This window comes from Bufo bufo, chromosome 6 (genome assembly GCF_905171765.1).
Source record: "Bufo bufo chromosome 6, aBufBuf1.1, whole genome shotgun sequence".
Taxonomy (NCBI): Eukaryota; Metazoa; Chordata; class Amphibia; order Anura; family Bufonidae; genus Bufo; species Bufo bufo.
The window spans coordinates 432,708,363-432,736,078 of record NC_053394.1 but is presented as its reverse complement, the minus strand read 5'-3'; the positions used below and the strand labels follow the sequence as shown (position 1 = coordinate 432,736,078).

Sequence of the window (27,716 nt, the reverse complement as noted above, 5' to 3'; positions counted from 1 at the left end):
TTTCTCTTTAATTCAAAGTTGACATATTAGTAATTTCTGAAAAATACATTCCTTTAATTATTATACGTGCTCTATGATCATCAATATATCATGGCTGCCCTAAAATTTCTTTCAGGAGGTCACAAGTTTTATTGTGGATGACTTCTCGAAGTTTTCGCACACGACGGGCACTTGACATGCCGACAAAGCTGTGTGGCTGTAGGACTGCCATACCATTATGTGCATCACCCATGATTATGAGCTGACTACTAACAGTGGTGACATTGGGGCATGGACAACTCCAGTCCATGTTGAGAAGAGTGATTTCAAGTGGTTGCTTTCCCAAAAATTTCAGTCCCATTTTCTCATCCTTTAGGATTTCTTCCACCGAAACAAGAGCAAGTCCAGATTCTTGCTCTTCTGTCAACTCTACTATACGTCCAAGGATGGCAAAGTCACTTTTACAGAAGCTAGTGACCAGCTTCTGCCGAGGCTTGCAGATTTTGCACTTCTGGTTTTTGGGGAACGGGCAGGATTCCTCACACATTTCTTTGCTTTCAAAGTTGTTTTCATTGCCAGCACACCCACCGTAAATGAAAGATTGGCACTGGCTCAATAGCTTGTTGAATGCCCATCTTGGCTCGTATGCCTTGCATGGACCTTGGAGGGCGGGATAATTACAAACGTTGACAGGTCCGTTCATACACGTCAACATGCATGACTCATAGGTCTCGAAATGATTCATGTTACTGTTGCAATTGCCATAAACAAAGATAAAACAATTATTTTTCTTGGCATCGAAATACCATCGTGTCTGCTCTTCGCCGCAGTCTTCACTGTCCGGGGGCTTTAGGCACTCATCAGTTGGAAAAAAAGTTTGATTTCCTGACTTTTCCTTGGCAGGTTCCTCTTTGACGGCTAAGGGAAAGTTGATCTTGATGATGCCACCACTGTTTTTGGCTGTACATATGTAGACTCCGGTGTCTTGTAGTTGCGTATTATAGATAACTAGCTGTGCAATGTTGGTGACCACTATGTTCGCAACCACATGGTTGGGCCGCATGACTAGGTTTTCCTTTCCTTCCTTTTCCCATGTTATTTCCGGTTTAGGTTTTCCAGTAACATCGCAATGAAAGCTGACAGTGTCCCCAACGTTGACAGTCTTGTGAGTAGGGTTGTTCACCAGAACTGGAGGAACCAAGTTTACAATGGCTGTTTCAGCTGATGGGATGGTTGGGTTGGCTGTTGTCTCTGATGGAAGAGGACTGGTGTGTGGCCAGGTAAGGTGATATTTGCAAGTGACTACGGTTAAAGAGATTCCCTTGGCGCAAGCTTCCGCATCCATAAAGCACTTGTTATAGTAGGTGAGCCCGTCGGAGGCGCAGGTAAAACTTGGTTCCCTCTCACATCTATCTTTGCATTTGCAGATGGGTTGCCCATCCCAAATGTCACACTGAGAACCCTGCTGAATGCACATGAAGAGGTCACAGGTAGCCTGTTTGGGCATCCCCACAGGTCCTTTCCTTCCCTTCGCATCCATGTATCGAGCTGCCACACAGCTCTTGGTTCCACAGACATTAGGACAACATTTTTCATGAGGGTCACATTCCTATAAAAAAAATATGTTATCAATACAAGAATGAAAAACATGAATGTAATTTTAAAAAATCTAAAATATATCTTTGCACTAATATTAAGCCCCTATAAAAAAAAATATTCACACCCTTAGACTTTAGTACTAAGAGCAACACTGATTTAGTTTAACCTTTCAATGTTAACGTGAAACAACTCTCTAAAAAAGTAACCAACTCTGCTTATATGAATGCATTGAATACATTTTCACTCCCCTAAATTAACTCTGCGTCTCCACCCCAGAGCATAAAACTATATGACGCATAGTGTACTTACTTGATCGGCTTCGCACTCTCTTTGACAGGTGCTCTGAGCATCCACCCATAAGTTTGGATTCATTTCGTTGGGACATAAGCCGGCATGGGAGTACCTCATGTGGGGTACAGCTTCTCCTTTCAGAAGTAAAAACAGAAGGATCACAATGCGGGTACCTGCAGCCCTCGTCCCCATCCAGGTACTAACAAATCGGGAATGCATTTCTGGTCTCGTGGCCGAATCCCGAATTCTAGTCTTGTAACCGTAAAAAAAAAAAAAATGAAAATAAAAAATATTTCTGAGCGCGTCTGCTGCTCTGTCCACTATAAAGTGCTGTCAGTTATACAGCCTAGCCCGATCTGCCTTGGATTAATGTGCTTATAAAATTAACCCTTTAATTCACGGGGGCGGCATGTGTATATTTACGGTACGATTTATTCCTTTGCGCCATTAATTAATTCAGGAAATCTTGATTTCGTCAGACAATACTTTTTTTGTCCAAGGCTTAGTCTGTGAATTTCAGAGGGGGAAAAAAAAATATTCTGGAAAGACTTTAAAGGCTTCAAGTTGCGGTGGAGCCCCCTCCCTCACTTTATTAATTGTTCAGTTCACGGGTGGCTGGTCTTTAATTTATGTAATATGACGAAACAAAATACAGCGACTTTTGGGTCATTATATAAAACATTTGAGTTTAATTGGGGGAGACACGTTTACATAGGACTGCTCATTATTCAGCGCGACACAGAAGCTTTATATATCAAATTAAAAGCTTAATAAATTCCTTCGCAGGATTATACAACATAAGACCGTTGTTCTTTGTTAGATCTCAGCGAAACCTTAACTGGAAGAAAAGCCCTAATGAATGGTCCGCCTTTGAAATCACTATTTTTACAGCTGTAATTTCTCTGTCTGAGCCGATTAGCAAAATCCAAAACACAGACTGCTTATTGTCAGCGCGCCGTACTCGGTACAGCCAATCAAGAGTTCTATAACCAGAACTCGCAAATGTCCCTTTCCGAGATGATACAAATCACAAAGTCAGCGACACAGGTGGACGTAAGGGTATGCCCACAGCAATTGATCACAGCATGACCACAACTTCAGCTTCTCGATTGCAAACAACCTGACCATGTTTTTGGTGGTGGCTTGCAACTACACTGCTCAAAAAAATAAAGGGAATACTTAAACAACACAATGTAACTCCAAGTCAATCACACTTCTGTGAAATCAAACTGTCCACTTAGGAAGCAACACTGAGTGACAATCAATTTCACATGCTGTTGTGCAAATGGGATAGACAACAGGTGGAAATTATAGGCAATTAGCAAGACACCCCCAATAAATGAGTGGTTCTGCAGGTGGTGACCACAGACCATTTCTCAGTTCCTATGCTTCCTGGCTGATGTTTTGGTCACTTTTGAATGCTGGCGGTGCTTTCACTCTAGTGGTAGCATGAGACGGAGTCTACAACCCACACAAGTGGCTCAGGTAGTGCAGCTTACACAGGATGGCACATCAATGCGAGCTGTGGCAAGAAGGTTTGCTGTGTCTGTCAGCGTAGTGTCCAGAGCATGGAGGCGCTACCAGGAGACAGGCCAGTACATCAGGAGACGTGGAGGAGGCCGTAGGAGGGCAACAACCCAGCAGCAGGACCTCTACCTCCGCCTTTGTGCAAGGAGGAACAGGAGGAGCACTGCCAGAGCCCTGCAAAATGACCTCCAGCAGGCCACAAATGTGCATGTGTCTGCTCAAACGGTCAGAAACAGACTCCATGAGGGTGATATGAGGGCCCGACGTCCACAGGTGGGGGTTGTGCTTACAGCCCAACACCATGCAGGACGTTTGGAATTTGCTAGAGAACACCAAGATTGGCAAATTCGCCACTGGTGCCCTGTGCTCTTCACAGATGAAAGCAGGTTCACACTGAGCACATGTGACAGACGTGACAGAGTCTGGAGACGCCGTGGAGAACGTTCTGCTGGCTGCAACATCCTCCAGCATGACCGGTTTGGCATTGGGTCAGTAATGGTGTGGGGTGGCATTTCTTTGGAGGGCCGCACAGCCCTCCATGTGCTCGCCAGAGGTAGCCTGATTTCCATTAGATACCGAGATGAGATCCTCAGACCCATGTGAGACCATATGCTGGTGTGGTTGGCCCTGGGTTCCTCCTAATGCAAGACAATGCTAGACCTCATGTGGCTGGAGTGTGTCAGCCGTTCCTGCAAGACGAACGCATTGATGCTATGGACTGGCCCGCCCGTTCCCCAGACCTGAATCCAATTGAGCACATCTGGGACATCATGTCTCGCCCTATCCACTAACGTCACGTTGCACCACAGACTGTCCAGGAGTTGGCAGATGCTTTAGTCCAGGTCTGGGAGGAGATCCCTCAGGAGACCGTCCGCCACCTCATCAGGAGCATGCACAGGCGTTGTAGGGAGGTCATACAGGCACGTGGAGGCCACACACACTACTGAGCCTCATTTTGACTTGTTTTAAGGACATTACATTAAAGTTGGATCAGCCTGTAGTGTGTTTTTCCACTTTAATTTTGAGTGTGACTCCAAATCCAGACCTCCATGGGTTGAAAAATTTGATTTCCATTTTTTTATTTTTGTGTGATTTTGTTGTCAGCACATTCAACTATGTAAAGAACAAAGTATTTCAGAAGAATATTTAATTAATTCAGATCTAGGATGTGTTATTTTTGTGTTCCCTTTATTTTTTTGAGCAGTGTATCTTTTCAAAGGTGCAACATTTCCAGAACCACTGCTAAGCCAAATCAAGCGTGTTCTGTATTTGTATATCTAGTGTAGACTAAAGGAGAAAGTGCATTTCAATCTATATGTATAGTTAGGACACTTGACAGGAAATGAGAAGAATGACAACATTTATAGGTGCTGCTCCTTCACCTTAAGGAAGAAGAAATATCTCCATAAAAAATAAAAGCTTTCTGTATGTAAGTTTTATGTATTTCAATCCCGGAATGGGAACTTCATCAGGTACGTTTCAGACAAATTGTAGTTGCAGATCAGACGTGCACAACGGTCAGGAGTAATTCTTGACCATTCCTCTTTACAGAACTGTTGCAGTTCAGCAATATTCTTGGGATGTCGGGTGTGAATCGCTTTCTTGAGGTCATGCCACAGCATCTCAATCGGGTTGAGGTCAGGACTCTGACTGGGCCACTCCAGAAGGCGGATTTTCTTCTGTTTAAGCCATTCTATTGTTGATTTACTTCTATGCTTTGGGTCGTTGTCCTGTTGCAACACCCATCTTCTGTTCAGCTTCAGCTGGTGGACAGATGGCCTTAAGTTCTCCTGCAAAATGTCTTAATAGGCCTCCTGAGTTATATTACCCCTGTATAATAATGTACCCTGATACCCCTTAGTTATATGACCCCGCCGAGATCATATAACTAAGGGGTATCCGGGTACATAATTATACAAGGGTAATATAACTCAGGAGGCCTATTAGGCCTTATACGGTGGTAATATAAGTTATATTACCCCCTGTATAATGTACCCTGATACCCCTTGGTTATATTACCCCCTGTATAATGTACCCTGATACCCCTTGGTTATATTACCCCCTGTATAATGTACCCTGATTACCCTCAGTTATATAACATTATGGGTAATATTATAACTAAGGGGTATCAGGGTACATTATACAAGGGTAATATAACTGAGGAGGACTCAGTGCTATCAGGGGACATTATACAGGGGTCCTTAGTTATATTACCCCTGTATAATGTACCAATTATACCCTAAGTTATAGGGGTAACCGTGTCATCAGGGACAGGTTGAGGAGGGGCTGGGCGCAAACCAAGCAGGAGGGAGGGCAGGCCATGAGGCGAGGTACTAGGTAGTGGGGGTATAGGGGTACATACTTTTTTTTAAAACTTTTTAGCAATAGCAGGAGCAGAGAGAACTCAGAACATGAAGGCAAGGCACTCACTGGCAGGCGGCAGCAATTTGCAAAGTCCGTTTGCGCGGTCGGGCAGGCACGCAGCAGCGCAGCTTTACGTGTTGACGACCGTGACGTCAAGTCGTCAACTCGTCTCTGCGGCTGCCACACTCCCAGCCTGCGCCCGCCCTGCGCGAGTCCGCTGGGTCCAAACGCCGCCCCTACCACGGCACCACCCCATCTGTCATGTGACTCTCAGACGACGGACTGACTGTATGTATCTATCTGTGTGTTCTCTGTCAGTCAGTCGGGGCAGCAGCGATTAGCGAATCAGGAAGGGGGGGGGGGCAAGGAATGACCTGGGGGTAGCGACGCCACTGCCGTCCAGGCCCTGACGCAGCAAAGCAGCCCCAAACCATGATTCCCCCACCACCATACTTCACAGTTGGGATGAGGTTTTGATGTTGGTGTGCTGTGCCTCTTTTTCTCCACACATAGTGTTGTGTGTTTCTTCCAAACAACTCAACTTTCGTTTCATCTGTCCACAGAATATTTTGCCAGTACTGCTGTGGAACATCCAGGTGCTCTTGTGTAAACTGTAAACGTGCAGCAATGGTTTTTTTGGACAGCAGTGGCTTCCTCTGTGGTATCCTCCCATGAAATCCATTCTTGTTTAGTGTTTTACGTATCGTAGATTCGCTAACAGGGATGTTAGCATATGCCAGAGACTTTTGTAAGTCTTTAGCTGACACTCTAGGATTCTTCTTCACCTCATTGAGCAGTCTGCGCTGTGCTCTTGCAGTCATCTTTACAGGACGGCCACTCCTAGGGAGAGTAGCAGCAGTGCTGAACTTTATCCATTTATAGACAATTTGTCTTACCGTGGACTGATGAAGAGCAAGGCTTTTGGAGATACTTTTATAACCCTTTCCAGCTTTATGCAAGTCAACAATTCTTAATCGTAGGTCTTCTGAGAGCTCTTTTGTGCGAGGCATCATTCACATCAGGCAATGCTTCTTGTGAAAAGCAAACCCAGAACTGGTGTGTGTTTTCTATAGGGCAGGGCAGCTGTAACCAACACCTCCAATCTCATCTCATTGATTGGACTCCAGTTGGCTGACACCTCACTCCAATTAGCTCTTGGAGATGTCATTAGTCTAGGGGTTCACATACTTTTTCCACCTGCACTGTGAATGTTTACATGGTGTGTTCAATAAAAACATGGTAACATTTAATTCTTTGTGTGTTATCAGTTTAAGCAGACTGTGATTGTCTATTGTTGTGACTTAGATGAAGATCAGATCACATTTTATGACCAATTTGTGCAGAAATCCATATACTGTAATTCCAAAGGGTTCACATACTTTTTCTTGCAACTGTATGAAAATAAAAATGTCTTGTGTGGTACTAATGGAGTGATAAAACAGGTGGCTTCTCGACTCATAGCTCTGGCAACTTCCTGATCACGGCATCCATACTCTGGTCACTGATCTACCCCATGCAAAAAAAAAAGTTAATGAGCACATCCTGCACAATAAAGTAAATATGCAGGTGCACACAACTGAAAAAAAGGAGAAAATAATAAACGAAAGTGTATGATCTATATATGAACTAATACCACCTTTTACCTTAAATTAAACATGAGGCGCTTAGCAAATACATTTGTGCCCATCCACAAAGGAAGGTGTCCTCAGTCTGCATGGGAACCACCTCTATTTAAATCTCTCTATCCCATATGGGCATCTAAATCCAAGGAGAGCCGACTGAATTGGCTAACTGTAGCTATGGTTCAAGCTACGTTAAATAAGGTAAACGTGAAGATGGCTCAACGTCCTGTTCAGTTATTGTTGTGTCCCCTATTCACAATTTTTAAAGATTCTCTAGTGACTGGTACAGTGCCAAGCAAGTAGCACAAGACAAATGTGGTGCCCATATTCAAAAAGGGATCAAGGTCTTCCACAGTTAATTATAGACCAGTAAGTTAAGCCTCATGCACATGTTATTTTGCGTCCGTAAATTGTGTGTCCGCCCAAAAAAACGGATGCGGCATCCGTTTTTTTTGGAGGATCCTTTTTTTCCCACAGATCCCATGTAATAAATGCTTATCCTTGTCCGCAAATGTGAAAAAAGTAGGACATGCACAATTTTTTTTGCTGAAGGGAAACACAGACAACGGACGCGGAACACAAACGGATGAACTATCAGCATTTTTTGGCTGACCCCATCCTATCCGCAAAATAAAACTGAACGGAGGCCGAGAAAAACAACTGTCGTGTGCACGAGGCCTTACTGTTTTGGGAAAAATGTTTGAAGGCCTTTTACGGGACTATATACAGGAGTATGTGACTGCTAATAATATTATGTGATAGCCAGCATGGGTTTACCAAGGACAGAAGTTGTCAGGCTAACCTGATTTGTTTTTATGAGGAGGTGAGTAGAAGCCTGGATAGAGGGGCGGCTGTGGATGTAGTGAGGTGAGTAGAAGCCTGGACAGAGGGGCGGCTGTGGATGTAGTGAGGTGAGTAGTAGCCTGGACAGAGGGGCGGCTGTGGATGTAGTGAGGTGAGTAGTAGCCTGGACAGAGGGGCGGCTGTGGATGTAGTGAGGTGAGTAATGGCCTGGACAGAGGGGCGGCTGTGGATGTAGTGAGGTGAGTAGTATCCTGGACAGAGGGAAGACTGTGGATATAGTGAGGTGAGTAGTAGCCTGGACAGAGGGGCGGCTGTGGATGTAGTGAGGTGAGTAGTAGCCTGGACAGAGGGGCGGCTGTGGATGTAGTGAGGTGAGTAGAAGCCTGGACAGAGGGGCGGCTGTGGATGTAATGAGGTGAGTAGAAGCCTGGACAGAGGGGCGGCTGTGGATGAAGTGAGGTGAGTAGAAGCCTGGACAGAGGGGCGGCTGTGGATGTAATGAGGTGAGTAGAAGCCTGGACAGAGGGGCGGCTGTGGATGTAGTGAGGTGAGTAGTAGCCTGGACAGAGGGGCGGCTGTGGATGTAGTGAGGTGAGTAGAAGCCTGGACAGAGGGGCGGCTGTGGATGTAGTGAGGTGAGTAGTAGCCTGGACAGAGGGGAAGCTGTGGATGTAGTGAGGTGAGTAGAAGCCTGGACAGAGGGGCGGCTGTGGATGTAGTGAGGTGAGTAGAAGCCTGGACAGAGGGGCGGCTGTGGATGTAGTGAGGTAAGTAGTAGCCTGGACAGAGGGGCGGCTGTGGATGTAATGAGGTGAGTAGAAGCCTGTACAGAGGGGCGGCTGTGGATGTAGTGAGGTGAGTAGTAGCCTGGACAGGGGGGCGGCTGTGGATGTAGTGAGGTGCGTAGAAGCCTGGACAGAGGGGCGGCTGTGGATGCAGTGAGGTGAGTAGAAGCCTGGACAGACGGGCGGCTGTGGATGTAGTGAGGTGAGTAGAAGCCTGGACAGAGGGGCGGCTGTGGATGTAGTGAGGTGAGTAGAAGCCTGGACAGAGGGGCGGCTGTGGATATAGTGAGGTGAGTAGAAGCCTGGACAGAGGGATGGCTCTGGATGTAGTGAGGTGAAAAGAAGCCTGGACGGAGGGGCGGCTGTGGATATAGTGAAGTGAGTAAACACATGGACAGAGGGGTGGCTGTGGATGTGAGGTGAGAAGAAGCCTGAACAGAGGGACAACTGTGGATGTAGTGAGGTAAATAGAAGCCTGGACAGAGGGGCGGCTGTGGATGTAGTGAGGTAAGTAGAAGCCTGGACAGAGGGGCGGCTGTGGATATAGTGAGGTGAGTAGAAGCCTGGACAGAGGGAAGACTGTGGATATAGTGAAGTGAGTAGAAACCTGGACAGAGGGGTGGCTGTGGATATAGTGAGGTGAGAAGAAGCCTGGACAGCGGGGCGGCTGTGGATGTAGTGAGGTGAGAAGCCTGGACAGAGGGGCAGCTGTGGATGTAGTGAAGTGAGTAGGAGTCTGGACAGAGGGGCGGCTGTGGATGTAGTGATGTGAGTAGCAGACTGGACAGAGGGGCGGCTGTGGATATAGTGAGGTGAGTAGTAGCCTGGACAGAGGGGCGGCTGTGGATGTAGTGAGGTGAGAAGAAGCCTGGACAGAGGGGCGGCTGTGGATGTAGTGAGGTGAGAAGCCTGGACAGAGGGGCAGCTGTGGATATAGTGAGGCGAGTAGAAGCCTGGACAGAGGGGCGGCTGTGGATGTAGTGAGGTAAGTAGAAGCCTGGACAGAGGGACGGCTGTGGATATAGTGAGGTGAGTAGAAGCCTGGACAGAGGGAAGACTGTGGATATAGTGAAGTGAGTAGAAACCTGGACAGAGGGGTGGCTGTGGATATAGTGAGGTGAGAAGAAGCCTGGACAGAGGGGCAGCTGTGGATATAGTAAAGTGAGTAGAAGCCTGGACAGAGGGGCGGCTGTGGATGTAGTGAGGTGAGAAGAAGCCTGGACAGAGGGGCAGCTGTGGATATAGTAAAGTGAGTAGAAGCCTGGACAGAGGGAAGACTGTGGATATAGTAAAGTGAGTAGAAACCTGGACAAAGGGGTGGCTGTGGATATAGTGAAGTGAGTAGACACCTGGACAGAGGGGTGGCTGTGGATGTGAGGTGAGAAGAAGCCTGAACAGAGGGGAAGCTGTGGATGTAATGAGGTAAGTAGAAGCCTGGACAGAGGGGCGGCTGTGGATGTAGTGAGGTAAGTAGAAGCCTGGACAGAGGGACGGCTGTGGAAATAGTGAGGTGAGTAGAAGCCTGGACAGAGGGAAGACTGTGGATATAGTGAAGTGAGTAGAAACCTGGACAGAGGGGTGGCTGTGGATATAGTGAGGTGAGAAGAAGCCTGGACAGAGGGGCAGCTGTGGATATAGTAAAGTGAGTAGAAGCCTGGACAGAGGGGCGGCTGTGGATGTAGTGAGGTGAGAAGAAGCCTGGACAGAGGGAAGACTGTGGATATAGTAAAGTGAGTAGAAACCTGGACAAAGGGGTGGCTGTGGATATAGTGAAGTGAGTAGACACCTGGACAGAGGGGTGGCTGTGGATGTGAGGTGAGAAGAAGCCTGAACAGAGGGGAAGCTGTGGATGTAATGAGGTAAGTAGAAGCCTGGACAGAGGGGCGCCTGTGGATAGTGTTCTTGGAATTTGTAAAGCCATTTGATCCTGTCCATCATAGAAGGTTATTATGTAAAATGAGGTCTATAAGCTTAGAAAGTAGAGCTTGTAATTGGATTGAAAACTGGCTGAAGGACCGTGTCCAGAGAGTTGTGGTCAATGATTCCTATTTTAAATGGTCCTAGGTTATAAGGTGTACCCCAAGGTTTAGTGCTGGGTCAACTATTATTAATGTTATGGAGGTAGTAGTACTTTTTCTATTTTTGCAGATGACACTAAGCTATGTAGTACTGTGCAGTCTATAAGGGATGTCCATAAACTACAAGCTGACTTGGACACTGAGTGCATTGAACTGCAAACGAGGTTCAATGTGGATAAAGTTAAAGTTCTGCATCTGGGTAGTAATAATCTACAGGTATAATATGTCCCAGGGGAGGTAACACTGGGAGAGTCACTTCTAGAGAAGGATTTGGGTGTCCTTGTAGTTCCTAGATCAAATGACAGCACACAATGTCAATCATCAGCTTCTAAGGCTAGAAGGATATTGTCATGTATTAAATAAGGCATGGACTCAGGGGACAGGGATGTTACTTTACAAAGCTTTGGTGCGGCCTCATCTGGAATATGCAGGTCAGTTCTGGGCACCAGTCCATAGAATGGATGACCTGGAGCTGTAAAAAGTACAGAGGAGAGCGACTAAACTGATAAGGGCATTGCGGATCTTACTTATGAGCAAAGATTAAAAGAATAAAATGTATTTAGTATTGAGAAGAGACGTCTAAGGGGGGACATGATTAACCTATACAAATATAGAAATGGGCCAAAAAAAAAACGGTGAAAAGCTGTTCCATGTAAAATCTCCTCAAAAGACAAGGGGGCACTGCCTCTGACTGGAGAAGAAGTGCCAAGGCTTCTCTACTGTAAGAGCTGTGACTGTGGAATAGTCCCCACAGGACATGGCCACAGAAGGAACAGGGGACGGGTTTATGAAAGGCTTATGTAAATTCTTAAAATTAAATAACATTAATGCTTATGAAAATGTGTTGAATTCTGGTCTCAACCCCCTTTTAAAGTAGGAAAACAATACATTTGGTATCGCCATGATCAGATAGAATAAGGCCTCATGCACACGGCCGTTGTTTTGGTCCGCATCCGAGCCGCCATTCACTTCAATGTGTGCTGTCTGCATCGGTTGCTCCGTTCTGTGGTCCCCAAAAAAAAAATATAACCTGTTCTATTCTTGTCCGCATTTTGCGGATATATTAATGGCTGTCCGTGCCATTCCGCAAATTTCGGAACGCACACGGATGCCATCCGTGTTTTGCGGATCCGTGGTTTGCGTACCGCAAAACACACAATTGTCGTGAGCATGAGGCCTAAAGGTCATGCCTCATGGCAAACAGTACATAATTTATAATGTCAAAAAAAAATAAGAAAAATGGTGGAATTGCCATTTTTTTCATTCCCACTAGAAAGAGATAATAAAAGTTCATCAATAGGTAATGTACCTGAAATGGTGCCATTGAAAAATACAACTCATCCTGCAAAAAAAACAAGCGCTAATGCAGCTAGTGATGATAAAATAAAATGTTATAGCTTGTGGAATGTGACAACAGAAAAAAATTCTATTAAATTATTTGATCCTTAACCCCTTCAGGACATAGCCTTTTTCACAAGAGTTATTGGCAAATGGGGATGAAATTTCAGAATTTCATTTTTTTGCCTAATTTTCCATTTTAACAAATTTTTTCCACTAACAAAGCAAGGGTTAACAGCCAAACAAGACTGTATCTTTATTGCCCTGACTCTGCCGTTTACAGAAACACCCCATATGTGGCCGTAAACTACTGTACCGCCACACAGCGGGGCGTAGAGTGCAAGGTGCGCCGTATGGTTTTTGGAAGGCAGATTTTTATGGACTGGTTTATTTACACCATGTCCCATTTGAAGCCCCCCTGATGCACCCCTAGAGTAGAAACTCCGTAAAAGTGACCCCATCTAAGAAACTACACCCCTCAAGGTATTCAAAACTGATTTTACAAACTTTGTTAACCCTTTAGGTGTTGCACAAGATTTAATGGAAAATAGAGATACAATTTCAAAATTTCACTTTTTTGGCAGATTTTCCATTTTAATATTTTTTTTCCAGTTACAAAGCAAGGGTTAACAGCCAAACAAAACTCATTATTTATGGCCCTGATTCTGTAGTTTACAGAAACACCCCATATGTGGTTGTAAACTACTGTACGGGCACACGGCAGGGCGCAGAAGGAAAGGAATGCCATACGGTTTTTGGAAGGCAGATTTTGCTGGACTGGTTTTTTGACACCATGTCCCATTTGAAGCCCCCCTGATGCACCCCTAGAGTAGAAACTCCAAAAAAGTGACCCCATTTTAGAAACTACGGGATAGGGTGGCAGTTTTGTTGGTACTAGTTTAGGGTACATATGATTTTTGGTTGCTCTATATTATACTTTTTGTGAGGCAAGGTAACAAGAAATAGCTTTTTTGGCACCGTTTTTTTTTTTTTTACGGTGGTCACCTGAGCGGTTAGGTCATGTGATATTTTTATCATGATTTTTTTTTTTTTTCGATACGGACGCGGCGATACCTAATATGTATACTTTTTTTATTTATGTAAGTTTTACACAAGGATTTCATTTTTGAAACAAAAAAAATCATGTTTTAGTGTTTCCATTGTCTAAGAGCCATAGTTTTTTCAGTTTTTGGGCGATTATCTTGGGTAGGGTATGATTTTTGCAGGATGAGATGACGGTTTGATTGTTACAATTTTGGCGTACATGCGACTTTTTGGATCACTTTTATTACCTTTTTTGGGAAGTAAGGTGGGCAAAATGTCAATTTCATCATAGTTTTTAATTTTTTATTTTTATGACGTTCATCGTTCGGGTAAAGTAACATGACCGTTTTATAGATCAGGTCGTTACGGACGCGGCGATACCAAACATGTGTAGGGAATTTTATTTTTTTCATTTTTAATCAGTGATAAATGTGTTTTTTGATTTTCACTTTTTTTTTTGACCCAGACCCACTTGGTTCTTGAAGATCCAGTGGGTCTGAAGTCTGTATATTACAGTACAGTACACTATATAGTGTTTTGTACTGTATTTTACTTACACTTTGTCTGAACAGATCTATGCCTTTAGCACAGATCTGTTTAGCACCATGGACAGCAGGATGCCTGAGACGGCGTCCTGTTGCCATGGGAACCTTCCCCGTCTGCTCAGTTGTGGCCACAACTACGCAGACAGGGAAGGGTAAGGAGGGGGGCTCTCTCCCTCTCCATCGGAGGGCTGCAAAGGCACAGCAGCCCCCCGATGGGAGAGGGAGGTAGCTCCCTGAGCTGTTAACCTTTTCCATACAGCGGTCCGTATGGACCGCGGTATGGAAAGGGTTAGACGGCTGACATCGCATCACGCAATGTGCTGACACCCTGGTATACCCACTGGCCACCAACGATTATTCAAGGGCAGGTGGGCGGGGGATCGCGATCCCGCCTGCCGCACTGCCTTCAACCCCCCCCATAAAATCATTCAGGGGTGCAGGGGGGGAGGGGGGGGGGGGTGAAACATATATATTTTAGGCATATTAAAGTTTCTGATCCCCGCGGTCAGGGACTGTGGGTATCAGAAACTGCAGAAAGCGCATCAAACCGCAGGTCTGAATTGACCTGCGGTTGTTGCGATCGCCGACATGGGGGGGGTCACGGGACCCCCCCGCGCATTTAGCCAAGGTGCCTGCTCAATGATTTGAGCAGGCACCTTGTTCCGATCACCACCGGCCGGGCGGCAGTGATCGGAACAACACATGACGTATGATAAAATAGGCCGGTTCTGAAGGGGTTAAAAATATGGGTGGGAAAAACCTTGTGCTCTTTTGGGGGTTATGAAAATCAAATTACTGGTGAGCCTTATTAACATCTTGTCCACAATGGCACTGACAGGAGGAATAACAGAAAGCATTTTAGGGTGGGACTGCTGCAGACGAGGCTTTACCATTTTCCCCCTTAGACCAGGAGGTGACCACAGCCCTGGAGAAATGGGCCTTCAAACCCTTAGGCCTCCTGCACACGACCATAGGTGTCCCGTGGCCGTATTGCGGACCCGCAATACACAGGCACTGTTCCGTGTGCATTCCGTATCACGGATGTTGGCTCATGCACTTTAATGAGTTCGCAAATCCAGAGATGCTGAACGGAACCCTACGGAAGTACTACCGTAGTGCTTCCGTCCTGTACTTCTGTTCCGCAATAAGATAGAACATGTCCTATTTTTTTGGGGAACGGCCGAATCTGGGACCCATTAAAGTGAATGGGTCCGCGATCCGCTGCGGCAGCCCCACGGTCGGTGTTCGTGCATTGCGGCCTCCATTTTGCAGGCACGGCCACGGGGCGCACACATTCGTGTGCAGGAGGCCTTAGGAGGAGACTTGTTGCAAACTTAATAACAGTAAGTAAGGCCTCTTGCACGGGCACCAACTGTGGGCCAGCCACATGCGGATCGCGACCCTATTCACTTGAATGGGGTCCACGATCCATCCGTTCCGCAAAAAGATAGAACAAGTTCTATCTTCTTGCGGAACGGACCACCACAGAAGCGCTCCGTAGTGCTTCCGTATCTACCGATTTGTGGACCCATTCAAGTCAATGGGTCAGCATACATGATGCAGAATGCACACAGAACGGTGCCCATGTATTGCGGATCCGCAATACGGCAGCAGGCCTAATAGTGACCTTTATCCAACAAGCAACAGTGGTCTAGTTTGCTCCACAACCTTTTCTTTCCCTGGAATTAGAGGAGACGAAGGTCAGATTTTCAGGAGGATTTAGCTCTCTGAAGGTCAGTAAGGTTACATCTGCACACATCAAGGTTGTGACATTCATCTGTAGATTGTTGACCGTGCAGACAACCTGAGGAAGAAAGACAGGGTCGTGTTTGAGCACACTTCTACCTTTCAGGATGGGATGGTAGGGAGCTTTCTAGGATAAGGCTTATAACTCTCCTCCTCCTGTAGTGGTGGTCAATAACAAAGCAATGAACTTGAGGGGGATCTCAGGGGAGATTCAGTTTCCGGGGTGGTACAAAAGTGGGTAATGAAGAACGAAGCCAGCTGGAGCCTTTAACAAAACACTTGACCATGATATGGCCAGCTGACTTAGTTGGCAGACAGGTCCCTGTATGACAAGGTCTGGAAAGGGAGATAGACTCCATAGGAACCATGATGAATATGTCCTCCAGGACCTTCAGGGGATTTCTTGGTATGAGAGAGAAGATCATTTGGTCAGGATCGGGAAAAGGCACCTTACACCTGGGAGACTGGTCTAGGATTGACAACTCTGTCAGCTAGAGGAAAAACATCATCCTTTGCCTTCTTGAAGAGTCTCTGCTTAAAAGGTAGGCCAGAAGATGGTCATTGCCAACAAGATGTTGATAGCAAATATAGGTTTTTCACTCCAGGAGAAAAAGTAAGTAGTCACTAACAAAAGTGTCTTGCTTTTTGTGTCCCCCGATCCCAGGTAGTCCAGACACACAAAACACTGTCAGAAATTGTGTATCTTGCCTTGCTTAAAGAGGACTCCCCTGCATAACGGAAACGTGATGGATCCATTTGCAGCCCATAAACTTTTATTATAATGAAATGCCTCTAAAGGCATCCGTCATAGAATTGCGTTATAGTCCATGGTAACGGAATCCATAACGCAATTCATCTTTTACCACCAAACGAATTTCTAATCGGCAACCTTCAGCACTCCATCTGCCATGAAACTACAACTCCCGGCGTGCTCACTTGCTCTGATGTTCTTGTAACTTGCATGGATGTGGAAGGAGGATTCTGGGAGTTGTAGTTTTAGAACAGCTGGAGTGCTGCAGGTTGCGGATCCCTTATCTAGTCCACCAGGCTTTGTTCTATGGACGGGATGGATGACCAGACAGCATGTCTCTAATGAAGGGCGGGGAGCTGCCATCTGAACATCAGGAAGAAGAAGAAGCCTGTCCATCCATCCACGGGTTTCTGGGCGCTATTAAAAGGGCCAAAGCACATTTCTTACAGATGCCTCAGCAAAGAACAGATTAGTCTCCCGGGTGTTATCTTGGAATTGCATATTTTCAATAATGCTCTCTTCATCAGACCCATTTGTGGAAGGAGGGAATTCTCAGGAGGAGAGGACAGACATTATAGAAGGTCAACATAGTGGACTGATGAAGGGCCACAGTCCATGTAAGATGATCGGCTGTACTGGTCTCATGATTTTGTCACAAACCGTTCAGTCTCAAGGTATGAACAAAGATAGTGACGTCCTGATGATAGGCCGGACGCCATCAGGGGACACAGTTATCTCCGAATATCTTTCTTCATACCATAGTCCTCTGAGGAACAAACAACAATAGAAATTGGGGAAACGTGTCAGGACAGTTCTACAAAGCGTATAGAGTGTCTTATTAGGGCTTTTGTACGTGACATTGGAGCATTTAGCCACCAAGAAGTGGGGTCACCCCTTTCGGGGCAGGCACTCCGCTTATAGGCAGGGGTAGCTATAGGGATAACTTAGGGAAAAGCACTTCTCCCGACCATGACAAACTCTCTGGTCTCTAGGTGGTACAACAATAAATTTGAGGCCCTTCTATTTCTGCCATGTTCATCATGGCCGATAGGACGATGTTACACTAGTGCATGTTTACTACATATGGCAAGCTGTGCCATTATTGAATTATGCACATAGGTGCCAAGCCATATGACTGTTGATGGGGCGATTGCACATGTTAAGCCTTGATTTATGTAACACGGCTATAGCATATGCTGATTTTTAATTTATCTCATAATTGGCTACAATATATGCTAATCTGATAATTCTATGGGGGCTTCAATAAAAGTTATATTTTAGAGAGGTATTGAAGCTGTGATTTAGTTCTGGATCTCTCTATGGCACATTACTTGTTGGTCTGTGATAGTAATTGCAGGGGCAGAATTACTTGCATCTCTTTATAACAGTGGGGAGAGAAGCGGCCTGGAGCCGCTTACCTCCCTTGCCAAATGCTTCTCTCTTTGAAATGTGCTTTGGGTAAACATAAGACGGGAGCAGCTCACAGTAGAATCAGATTACACAGGTCAATACAAATCTATAGGAGGGTGAGGTCAGCAGGAATTTAATGACCCTGCTGCGCCTATAAAATAGGAAGTTTGTAGCTCAGCCCAGGTGCTTTATCCACAACCTTACAGGTCAGTACTTTTCTATAATGTCCTCCATGATCCTGGGGCTGCTTCTGAGAAGGTTAAGAAGCTGATTCTCCTCTACTTTCTGTGTGCAGTGGATGGGACGTAGTCTACACCCACTATATCACGGAGAACTGCACAATAGAGACCCAGGATATAGAGGAGGAAACTAGCAAAAAAAAAAAAAGTCAGAAGTCATAATGACCAGAAATACTACATACACTGTACTACTGATTCATGCAGAGTTTGTTAGGTTAGGTACGCGTTAATCACAGTCTAAATTAGGGCTGCAACGATTAATCTACGTTATCAATAATATCCGTATCTTTATTACCTTACAATGAAGCTCCAGTAACAGGCAGAGCGGGCGGCGGCGTAACGTCACTCACGTGATGCGCATGCTCTGCCTGCATCATTCATAAAGTGCCTGTTACTGGAGCTTCATTGTAAGGTAATAAAGATACGGTGATTTAAAGTTAAAGGGACACTGACAGGCCAAAACAGCATATATAGTTAGATATATCACATTACAGGTCTTATACAGTCTTTTAAAAGCATATAAGTATCCCCCCTGTCCACCTTATAAAGAGCGAAATATAAAGTTTTCTAACCTCGAAGACGCAGGCTGGTGTGTGTACGCAGGCGCGATCTAACGGCACGGCGGGGCGCAGGCGCAGAAGATTGGGCATGAACGATGCCCGGAGGATTGAATTGCGCAGGATCGGGACTGGGGAGAGTTCTAGCCGCCGCCCAGCGAAGTGAATAATGATGAGCTGGGCGGGGCTTAAGAACGGCAGTTGGGAAGGCTGGCTGGGCGCATTTTCACATGAAACGCCGCCCCTTGGGCAGATTGCTGACAGGAGAAGCAGGTTATAAAACTTTATATTTCGCTCTTTATAAGGTGGACCGGGGGTATACTTATATGCTTTTAAAAGACTGTATAAGACCTGTAATGTGATATATCTAACTATATATGCTGTTTTGGCCTGTCAGTGTCCCTTTAAAGTTACTGCCGGTTAAGGAATACTGCTGTGAGCGGCGGGGCCGGGGCTGCTATGGGAGGGGGATCTGTGGATAACACTGTTATAGGGAGGGGGATCTGTGGATGACACTGCTATGGGGAGGGGGGGGGGGATCTGTGGATGACACTGCTATGGGGAGGGGGGGGGATCTGTGGTTGACACTGCTATGGGGAGGGGGGGGGATCTGTGGATGACACTGCTATGGGGAGGGGGGGGGGGATCTGTGGATGACACTGCTATGGGGAGGGGGGGATCTGTGGATGACACTGCTATGGGGAGGGGGGGGGGATCTGTGGATGACACTGCTATGGGGAGGGGGGGATCTGTGGATGACATTGCTATGGGGAGGGGGGGGATCTGTGGATGACACTGCTATGGGGAGGGGGGGGGGAATCTGTGGCTGACACTGCTATGGGGAGGGGGGGGGGGGGTGTGGGGATGACACTGCTATGGGGAGGGGGGGGGGATCTGTGGATGACACTGCTACGGGGAGGGGGGGGATCTGTGGATGACACTGCTATGGGAAGGGGGGGGGGATCTGTGGATGACACTGCTATGGGAAGGGGGGGAGAATCTGTGGATGACACTGCTATGGGGAGGGGGATCTGTGGTTGACACTGCTATGGGGAGGGGGGGGGGGGCTGTGGATGACACTGCTATGGGGGGGGGGGGGATCTGTGGATGACACTGCTATGGGGAGGGGGGGGATCTGTGGATGACACTGCTATGGGGAGGGGGGGGATCTGTGGATGACACTGCTATGGGGAGGGGGGGGATCTGTGGATGACACTGCTATGGGGAGGGGGGGGGGATCTGTGGTTGACACTGCTATGGGGAGGGGGGGGGGATCTGTGGATGACACTGCTATGGGGAGGGGGGGGATCTGTGGATGACACTGCTATGGGGAGGGGGGGGGATCTGTGGATGACACTGCTATGGGGAGGGGGGGATCTGTGGATGACACTGCTATGGGGAGGGGGGGGATCTGTGGATGACACTGCTATGGGGAGGGGGGGGGGATCTGTGGATGACACTGCTATGGGGAGGGGGGGGGGATCTGTGGATGACACTGCTATGGGGAGGGGGGGGGGATCTGTGGATGACACTGCTATGGGGAGGGGGGGGGAATCTGTGGCTGACACTGCTATGGGGAGGGGGGGGGAATCTGTGGCTGACACTGCTATGGGGAGGGGGGGGGGTCTGTGGATGACACTGCTATGGGGAGGGGGGGGGATCTGTGGATGACACTGCTATGGGGAGGGGGGGGGATCTGTGGATGACACTATGGGGAGGGGGGGGGATCTGTGGATGACACTGCTATGGGGAGGGGGGGGGATCTGTGGATGACACTGCTATGGGGAGGGGGGGGGGATCTGTGGATGACACTGCTATGGGGAGGGGGGGGGGATCTGTGGATGACACTGCTATGGGGAGGGCAGGGATCTGTGGATGACACTGCTATGGGGAGGGCAGGGATCTGTGGATGACACTGCTATGGGGAAGGGGGGGGATCTGTGGATGACACTGCTACGGGGAGGGGGGATCTGTGGATGACACTGCTACGGGGAGGGGGGGATCTGTGGATGACACATATAGCATAAGATGCTATATAGTGTCATCCATAGACCCCCCCCCCATAACAGCTCCATCCACAGATCCTCCATAACAGTGCCATTCACAATTTGTTTTAATATGGCCTTTGAACATAATTTTTCAAGTAAAATCATATAAACCCCTTTTTTGTCATTCAAATAATCGTTAGCTGCAGCCCTAGTCTAAGTGGAAAATTCTACAATTTGTAATAGTCACAACACAATTCCTTTTAAAATAAATTTACATTTTATTAAACCTTATTAATATACTGATTACTTAATACTAACAGAAGGGAATCTACTCAATACTGCCAAATTGCAATCATCATTTACAGCTGTATAATAAAAAAGGTGCCAAAAAATTATAGATAATTTTCTGATGGACTATGTTCTAGTTCCTCGCTATTTTTCACCTCCAGTAAACAGAGTATACTGCCTGGCAGGGCTGATTGTTTCCTTGCACTTGGCACAATCTCTTGCAGCAACTAATGTGTCTTTATTGAAAACTCCTACTTTTATTTTTAGACTAACGACGTGCTCGGAGCACCAAGGAGCAGGCCTAGCCCCCCAGAGTACCACTGCACCTCTGCCTCAGGTCAGAATCCATCTTGCAGTGAATAAAGGAGTTTATAAGTATGGCGGTGTCAACTTAAGCTTGATTGATGGAGAACGCACTTGCACAGGCAAGTGGCTGGATGTTCTCATCCTAGCACAGTCTGCCTCTGCAAACATGTTCCTGAGCTGGCGCTGCTATGAGAGGTTAGTGAAGTAGCTGTGTACAACAGCTCCAGGGCTCTGAAATCTACATGTACTGGCAAGAATTCAATTGGTGCAGTTTGGATCCCTATAGCGGGGTGGTAAATAAAATCTTCTGCGCACGAGCCAATCATACTGTCAGCACATGCGCGGTGACAGGTCTCATGATGTGGACTCAGAGTCATAGGGATCTTTGATGCTGCGAGTTAGGGCGAGCAGACCCACGGTAAGGGTGGAACGCTGATCCATAATACGAAATCCGCTCATCTGAAACTGGTCCAAGAAACAAGACACATGAAAATAGGATCTACTCAGGATCACAGGTTACATTTGGGGCTCATTTTGTGATCAGCTGCACCAAATTACAGGCTTCCCAGAGAACAATGGAAAGGGTGAACATGGGAATGTGGAGGCGAATCAAAGCGTTGATAGAGGGAGGGGACTATGGGCTGACCGGGACAGAAGTGGCGGCTGATATACAGTTGCAAGAAAAAGTATGTGAACCCTTTGGAATGATATGGATTTCTGCACAAATTGGTCATAAAATGTGATCTGATCTTCATCTAAGTCACAACAATAGACAATCACAGTCTGCTTAAACTAATAACACACAAAGAATTACATGTTGCCATGTTTTATTGAACACACCATGTAAACATTCACAGTGCAGGTGGAAAAAGTATGTGAACCCCTAGACTAATGACATCTCCAAGAGCTAATTGGAGTGAGGTGTCGGCCAACTGGAGTCCAGTCAATGAGATGAGATTGGAGGTGTTGGTTACAGCTGCGCTATAAAAAACACACACCAGTTCTGGGTTTGCTTTTCACAAGAACCATTGCCTGATGTGAATGATGCCTCGCACAAAAGAGCTCTCAGAAGACCTACGATTAAGAATTGTTGACTTGCATAAAGCTGTAAAGGGTTATAAAAGTATCTCTAAAAGCCTTGCTGTTCATCAGTCCACGGTAAGACAAATTGTCTATAAATGGAGAAAGTTCAGCACTGCTGCTACTCTCCCTAGGAGTGGCCGTCCTGTAAAGATGACTACAAGAGCATAGCGCAGACTGCTCAATGAGGTGAAGAAGAATCCTAGAGTGTCAGCTAAAGACTTACAAAAGTCTCTGGCATATGCTAACATCCCTGTTAGCGAATCTACGATACGTAAAACACGAATGGATTTCATGGGAGGATACCACAGAGGAAGCCACTGCTGTCCAAAAAACCATTGCTGCACATTTACAGTTTGCACAAGAGCACCTGGATGTTCCACAGCAGTACTGGCAAAATATTCTGTGGACAGATAAAACCAAAGTGGAGTTGTTTGAAAGAAACACACAACACTATGTGTGGAGAAAAAGAGGCACAGCACACCAACATCAAAACCTCATCCCAAATGTGAAGTATGGTGGTGGGGGCATCATGGTTTGGGGCTGCTTTGCTGCGTCAGGGCCTGGACGGATTGCTATCATCGAAAGAAAAATGAATTCAAGTTTATCAAGACATTTTGCAGGAGAACTTAAGGCCATCTGTCCACCAGCTGAAGCTCAACAGAAGATGGGTGTTGCAACAGGACAATGACCCAAAGCATAGAAGTAAATCAACAACAGAATGGCTTAAACAGAAGACCCAAAGCATAGAAGTAAATCAACAACAGAATGGCTTAAACAGAAGAAAATCCGCCTTCTGGAGTGGCCCAGTCAGAGTCCTGACCTCAGCCCGATTGAGATGCTGTGGCATGACCTCAAGAAAGCGATTCACACCAGACATCCCAAGAATATTGCTGAACTGAAACAGTTCTGTAAAGAGGAATGGTGAAGAATTACTCCTGACCTTTGTGCACGTCTGATCTGCAACTACAGGAAACGCTTGGTTGAAGTTATTGCTGCCAAAGGAGGTTCAACCAGTTATTAAATCCAAGGGTTCACATACTTTTTCCACCTGCACTGTGAATGTTTACATGGGGTGTTCAATAAAAACATGGTAACATTTAACTCTTTGTGTGTTATTAGTTTAAGCAGACTGTGATTGTCTATTGTTGTGACTTAGATGAAGATCAGATGACATTTTATGACCAATTTGTGCAGAAATCCATATAATTCCAAAGGGTTCACATACTTTTTCTTGCAACTGTATAAGGCAGATTAAGCTATACGTAGTGATAAAAAAAAAAAAAAAAAAAACGACCAGTAAAGTATAGCACAAGGCAGACAAAACTGGGAAGAACGGAGCCAGAATGAAGTCTCACAACTGGTAGACACATCCCACCTCTTCATACGGAGAGGCGTTGTATGTAGAATCTATAGCAGGATGTTGTGAGCCTCCCCTTGAAATCCACCACTACATTGGTCTAGCAGGGAGCAGACTGGACTCTGCCTTGTACAGGCTAAGATCCGCAGGAGTCGGATAGCGCGGTCACAGCGGAGATTTTGGCATTACAGATTTAGGTCTAATCTGTTTCTTGACATAATCACAGTCACAAGGCTCGAGAGCTCCCAAATTATTATGTGCCGAAATAACTAAAGAACTTCCTGCAAAAGCCATCATTAAATGTTCAGCAGATCTGTCTTATGAGAAGAACAAAAAAGGACCCCCCCCCCTCCCCCGACGCATTATTCTAGTCACCACCCCCATCCAGAAAACTGATTGGACCCCCAACGATTCCCGAAATGTGGTGCGTCCTGAAACGCTGACATTTGGCTTTGTTTTCCCACCTTCTACTTCATGCCCTGGGTGACGACTTCTGTTAACTGAAGGCCGGGGGTCACATGTATATTTTTATTGCATTTTTATACAACAAAAAAAAAAAAAAACAGTCTCCATATTCTGACCCCTATAACTATTTTGTATTTGTGTGTTCAGAACTGTGTGAAGACTTTTTTTTTTGCAGGGCGATCTGTACTTTTCAGTGATACTATTTTGGGTTGTGTACAACTTTTTGATTGCTTTTTATTAAATTTTTGTGGGAGAAGGAGACTGAAAAACAATCAAACGGTCATTTTAACTTTTTTCTGTATGACATTAATTTTTTTTTAGATTCTAACAGTACGTGTATTTTTGCATGCCAGAATACCTATGATGTGTATTATGTTTTTTTCCTTTCATTTTGAGGAAAGGGTAGTGATCAGAATTTTTAATTTATAATTTTTATTTTATTTTATATAGTTCCCATAACAAGCAGTCATTAGCGTGCTTTTCTCAGACTCCAATGCAGATTTTACTCTATTTCTATGGACCTCTGCTACAGGCAGGGGCTCTATAGAAACGACAAGGCGGCAGCCCCCCCCTCGTCACACTCTGCGCTCCTGGGTTTACAGCATTCAGATGCCCATGGTCAGGATTGACATTGGGAGTGTTAAATGTCCATGATCTGCATCACCGCCAGTCATGGATATTAGCCACGGGTGCCTGCTGTATGAAACCTGAGCAGAGCGGGTGCCATCTTTAAAGTGCCAAACGCCGACGTAAATAGCCGTATAGTGGTTGGGAAGAGGTTAATGCTGTTGGGACAGAATCTGCCAATCTCAGGCTTGAATGGAGCAGCAGGGTGCATGCCTGACCAATGTTCAATTCAGATGCCTCTGGCAAAATGAGCTCGGGATCCCCATCCTAGTGACGGTGTGTCAGACCTGCGATAATGCTTATGTGCTCCCATCTGACGAACGTGATGACAAGGGACATTAAGGCAACTCCCCGAGTAAAGGGTCTGTAGCACGTCTCCATTCAAATGAATGCGGCCATGCTACAGATCGGCGGAAAAAAGGGACACCGTACTAGACCAGCGCTGCGCCCTCTTCATTCCCAGAGGTCGCTCCTCCATCCTCCCATTACTTCACAAGATGGGACTAGCCCCTATAACACCGTGAAGCAGTTTTGCTCCTAAAAAGTTATCAAAAATAGTTCAAAAGACACCGAAAAATAGACAGTAACAAGTTTATTTGAAAAAGCATGTAATACCAAGCCAAGTAACAACAAAGCACATTTACATCAGGATTTAGAAGATGCTTTTATTTCATATTCTATTACTACTTGTAAAAAAAAAAAAAAAAATATATATAAGTTTAAAAAAAAAGTTCACAAACTGTTTTTCAAAGTCCGAAAATTGCTTCTTTTTTTTTTTTTAAATCAATATGCAAGGCGGGTTTTAATAAGTGCCTGCATTTTTAGATTTCATAACTTTACAGTGCGCCCTGACCATCTCCAGGACAAAACCTCTCAAAACAAATGTCAGGAATTAAACTCTAGAGAATTACTTCAGTTCTTAACTTAAGAACCTGCTAAATTTTTGTGTGTGTGTTTTTTTTTTTTTTTTTTGTTTTAATTCTCTATACAGGTTTCGGTCACCTCATATAAAGTAGATCTTCGATTAAGACATCTTGGGAGGGTACGGGTGGAGAAAGAGAGAAGGGTCGGCTCTTCGTCTTCAGCACGACGTCCTATCTGGTAAAATGCGCAGAGAAATAAAAATAAAAAAAAACAATTAATTGCCAATAATAATAATAATAATAAATTTAAAAAAACTCTCATTGAAGGCAAAACGGTCTAATCTGGGTCTAGCGCTGTCCCCCAAACCCTAACCACCTTCATGCAAAGTCAGCTAGAGCAGAAAAAGGGATTCGTCTCAAAAAATAAGGAAACGACTTTGGAAATCTCCGCTTTTTCCGTCAAAGCCAATGACACTGCCTGGGTAACAGAACGCAACGTTCTCCTACTTGGTAGGAAAAATGTAAAGACATACCTCGGTAAAAGCTTGCACTGAATGTAACATGGCCCATTTATAGCGAGCACAGATTTGCATTTAAAATCGTTAATAGAATTTTTGTATAAATGACATCACTGCATCCCTAGACACAGTCGAAAGAAAATTTCCAAAACTGTTAAAACTGTCAGAAACAACAACTCTAACATGTAAAAGAAATAGAATAAAAATTAAAAAAGACACAATCTGTGACTTTGCTTTGTAGACAAAGACAAAAAAATGAAAATACACAAAAAATAAAATAAATGTATATCAAGCTTATGCTAGCACGCAACATCATTCAAAACATGGATTTTGGTAGAGAAAGGAGTACCTGTCAAGAGTACCTGATTAGTATGACTGAATCCTTGATTTTTAATTTGGCATTTTCAGGGGCCCGCTTACAACACCAACGCTGAGTGAGGTTTGGCAGAGAGGTGGTGAATTTATTCATAAACCCTACACTTCCATCAATCCAATGCTACGAGGCTCTCGAGAACAGACTGCATTAGTATGGAAGGCAAAGACTCCAAACATCTCACAATGACACATCTTTAGACTTATTTTTTTAACGCCATCCAGATTTTTTTTTTTATATATATATTTTTTTCTTCTTTAAATAGAATTGCGCCTCCTTAAAGTGACCGGTACGGCCAACCAATTATTCAAAATCGACACATTCGCTGTGTGCGTTAACTAGGACAAGCATCAAGACAACATCTGGGAATGGCGCGTGTCTGATCAAGAGGGCGCGGTGTGGTGACAGAAGACTGGACGGGCGTGGAGGGGGGGGGGAAGGGGGCGGGGGTCACTACAAATACATAAAATGGTATACCTCGACTTATTCTGCAGGAGTACTGAGCCTCCCTTTCATGGCAAGTGGCATCTTCTAGAGCGCTCTTCATCCGTGCATACTTACGCTGCACCGTTACATTCTAGCAAAACATAAGAGCTATGGAAAGTGAGGCACCAAACACTTACCTCTGACTGATCAGAGGTCAAATCAGATCAGTTTTAATTGGACTGAGTGTCACCTTCAGATTTTACGCCCTCGTTGGCCCCATTCACTGAGGTCTGGGTGGACAACTCCTTAGAGTCAGATTTGCGAGATTCGCTCTGTCTGTCTCGACTGCTGGACTTGCTTTTTTTGTCGTCAGAGCTTCTTTTTTCTGAGGGGTAAAAAAAAATAATTAAAAAAAATGTCAATTACACAACAAAATGTGTATAAATAACAACGGGGGTTGAGATTACAAGGGATCATGGGACTCCACAACAGAGCAGACGTACTGATGTCCTCTAAGGCTAAACGCACACGATCAGGATTGCGTGCAGACAATCCGCACCGTAGGTCATGTACATTGATTTCTATGAGAATTTGAAAGTCTCAATGCACACAATGCGGATTTTGACCTAAAATCTTATTTAGTTGACAACACCAACTTACGGTTGTTAAACAGCCAAAAATCTAAAAAAGTTTTGCTAATGGTGGTGGCCGTAGGGGATTAACAGCTGTGAAAATATAGGATT

General features: G+C 45.5%; 2 protein-coding genes across 4 annotated transcripts in view; both read right to left on the bottom strand.

The window, feature by feature from the left end:
- On the bottom strand, positions 1–25,911 carry WFIKKN2 (WAP, follistatin/kazal, immunoglobulin, kunitz and netrin domain containing 2). Its single transcript, XM_040434837.1, has 3 exons — positions 25,796–25,911; positions 1,888–2,003; positions 1–1,588 (listed from the first exon to the last, which is right to left on the bottom strand). Exons 2-3 carry the CDS (start codon positions 1,984–1,986, stop codon positions 89–91), a joined length of 1,599 nt encoding a protein of 532 aa, XP_040290771.1. The 5' UTR covers positions 1,987–2,003; positions 25,796–25,911; the 3' UTR covers positions 1–88.
- Positions 25,726–27,716, bottom strand: part of LUC7L3 (LUC7 like 3 pre-mRNA splicing factor) — a 33,844-nt gene continuing 31,853 nt past the window's right edge. For 2 of the 3 annotated variants that reach the window (XM_040434838.1, XM_040434840.1), the window contains exon 10: positions 25,726–27,358. In XM_040434838.1, the coding sequence (XP_040290772.1) occupies positions 27,204–27,358 (155 nt within the window). In that variant the 3' untranslated portion in view covers positions 25,726–27,203. The remainder of the gene's footprint in view (positions 27,359–27,716) is intronic. The other variant, XM_040434839.1, reaches the window with a different exon arrangement.

Coding starts and splice junctions, on each gene's coding strand:
- WFIKKN2 (XM_040434837.1), bottom strand. CDS start 1,986: ATGAGGTACTCCCATGCCGGCTTATGTCCCAACGAAATGAATCCAAAC. Junction 1,589..1,887: donor GAGAGTGCGAAGCCGATCAA/GTAAGTACACTA, acceptor TTTTTTTTATAG/GAATGTGACCCTCATGAAAA.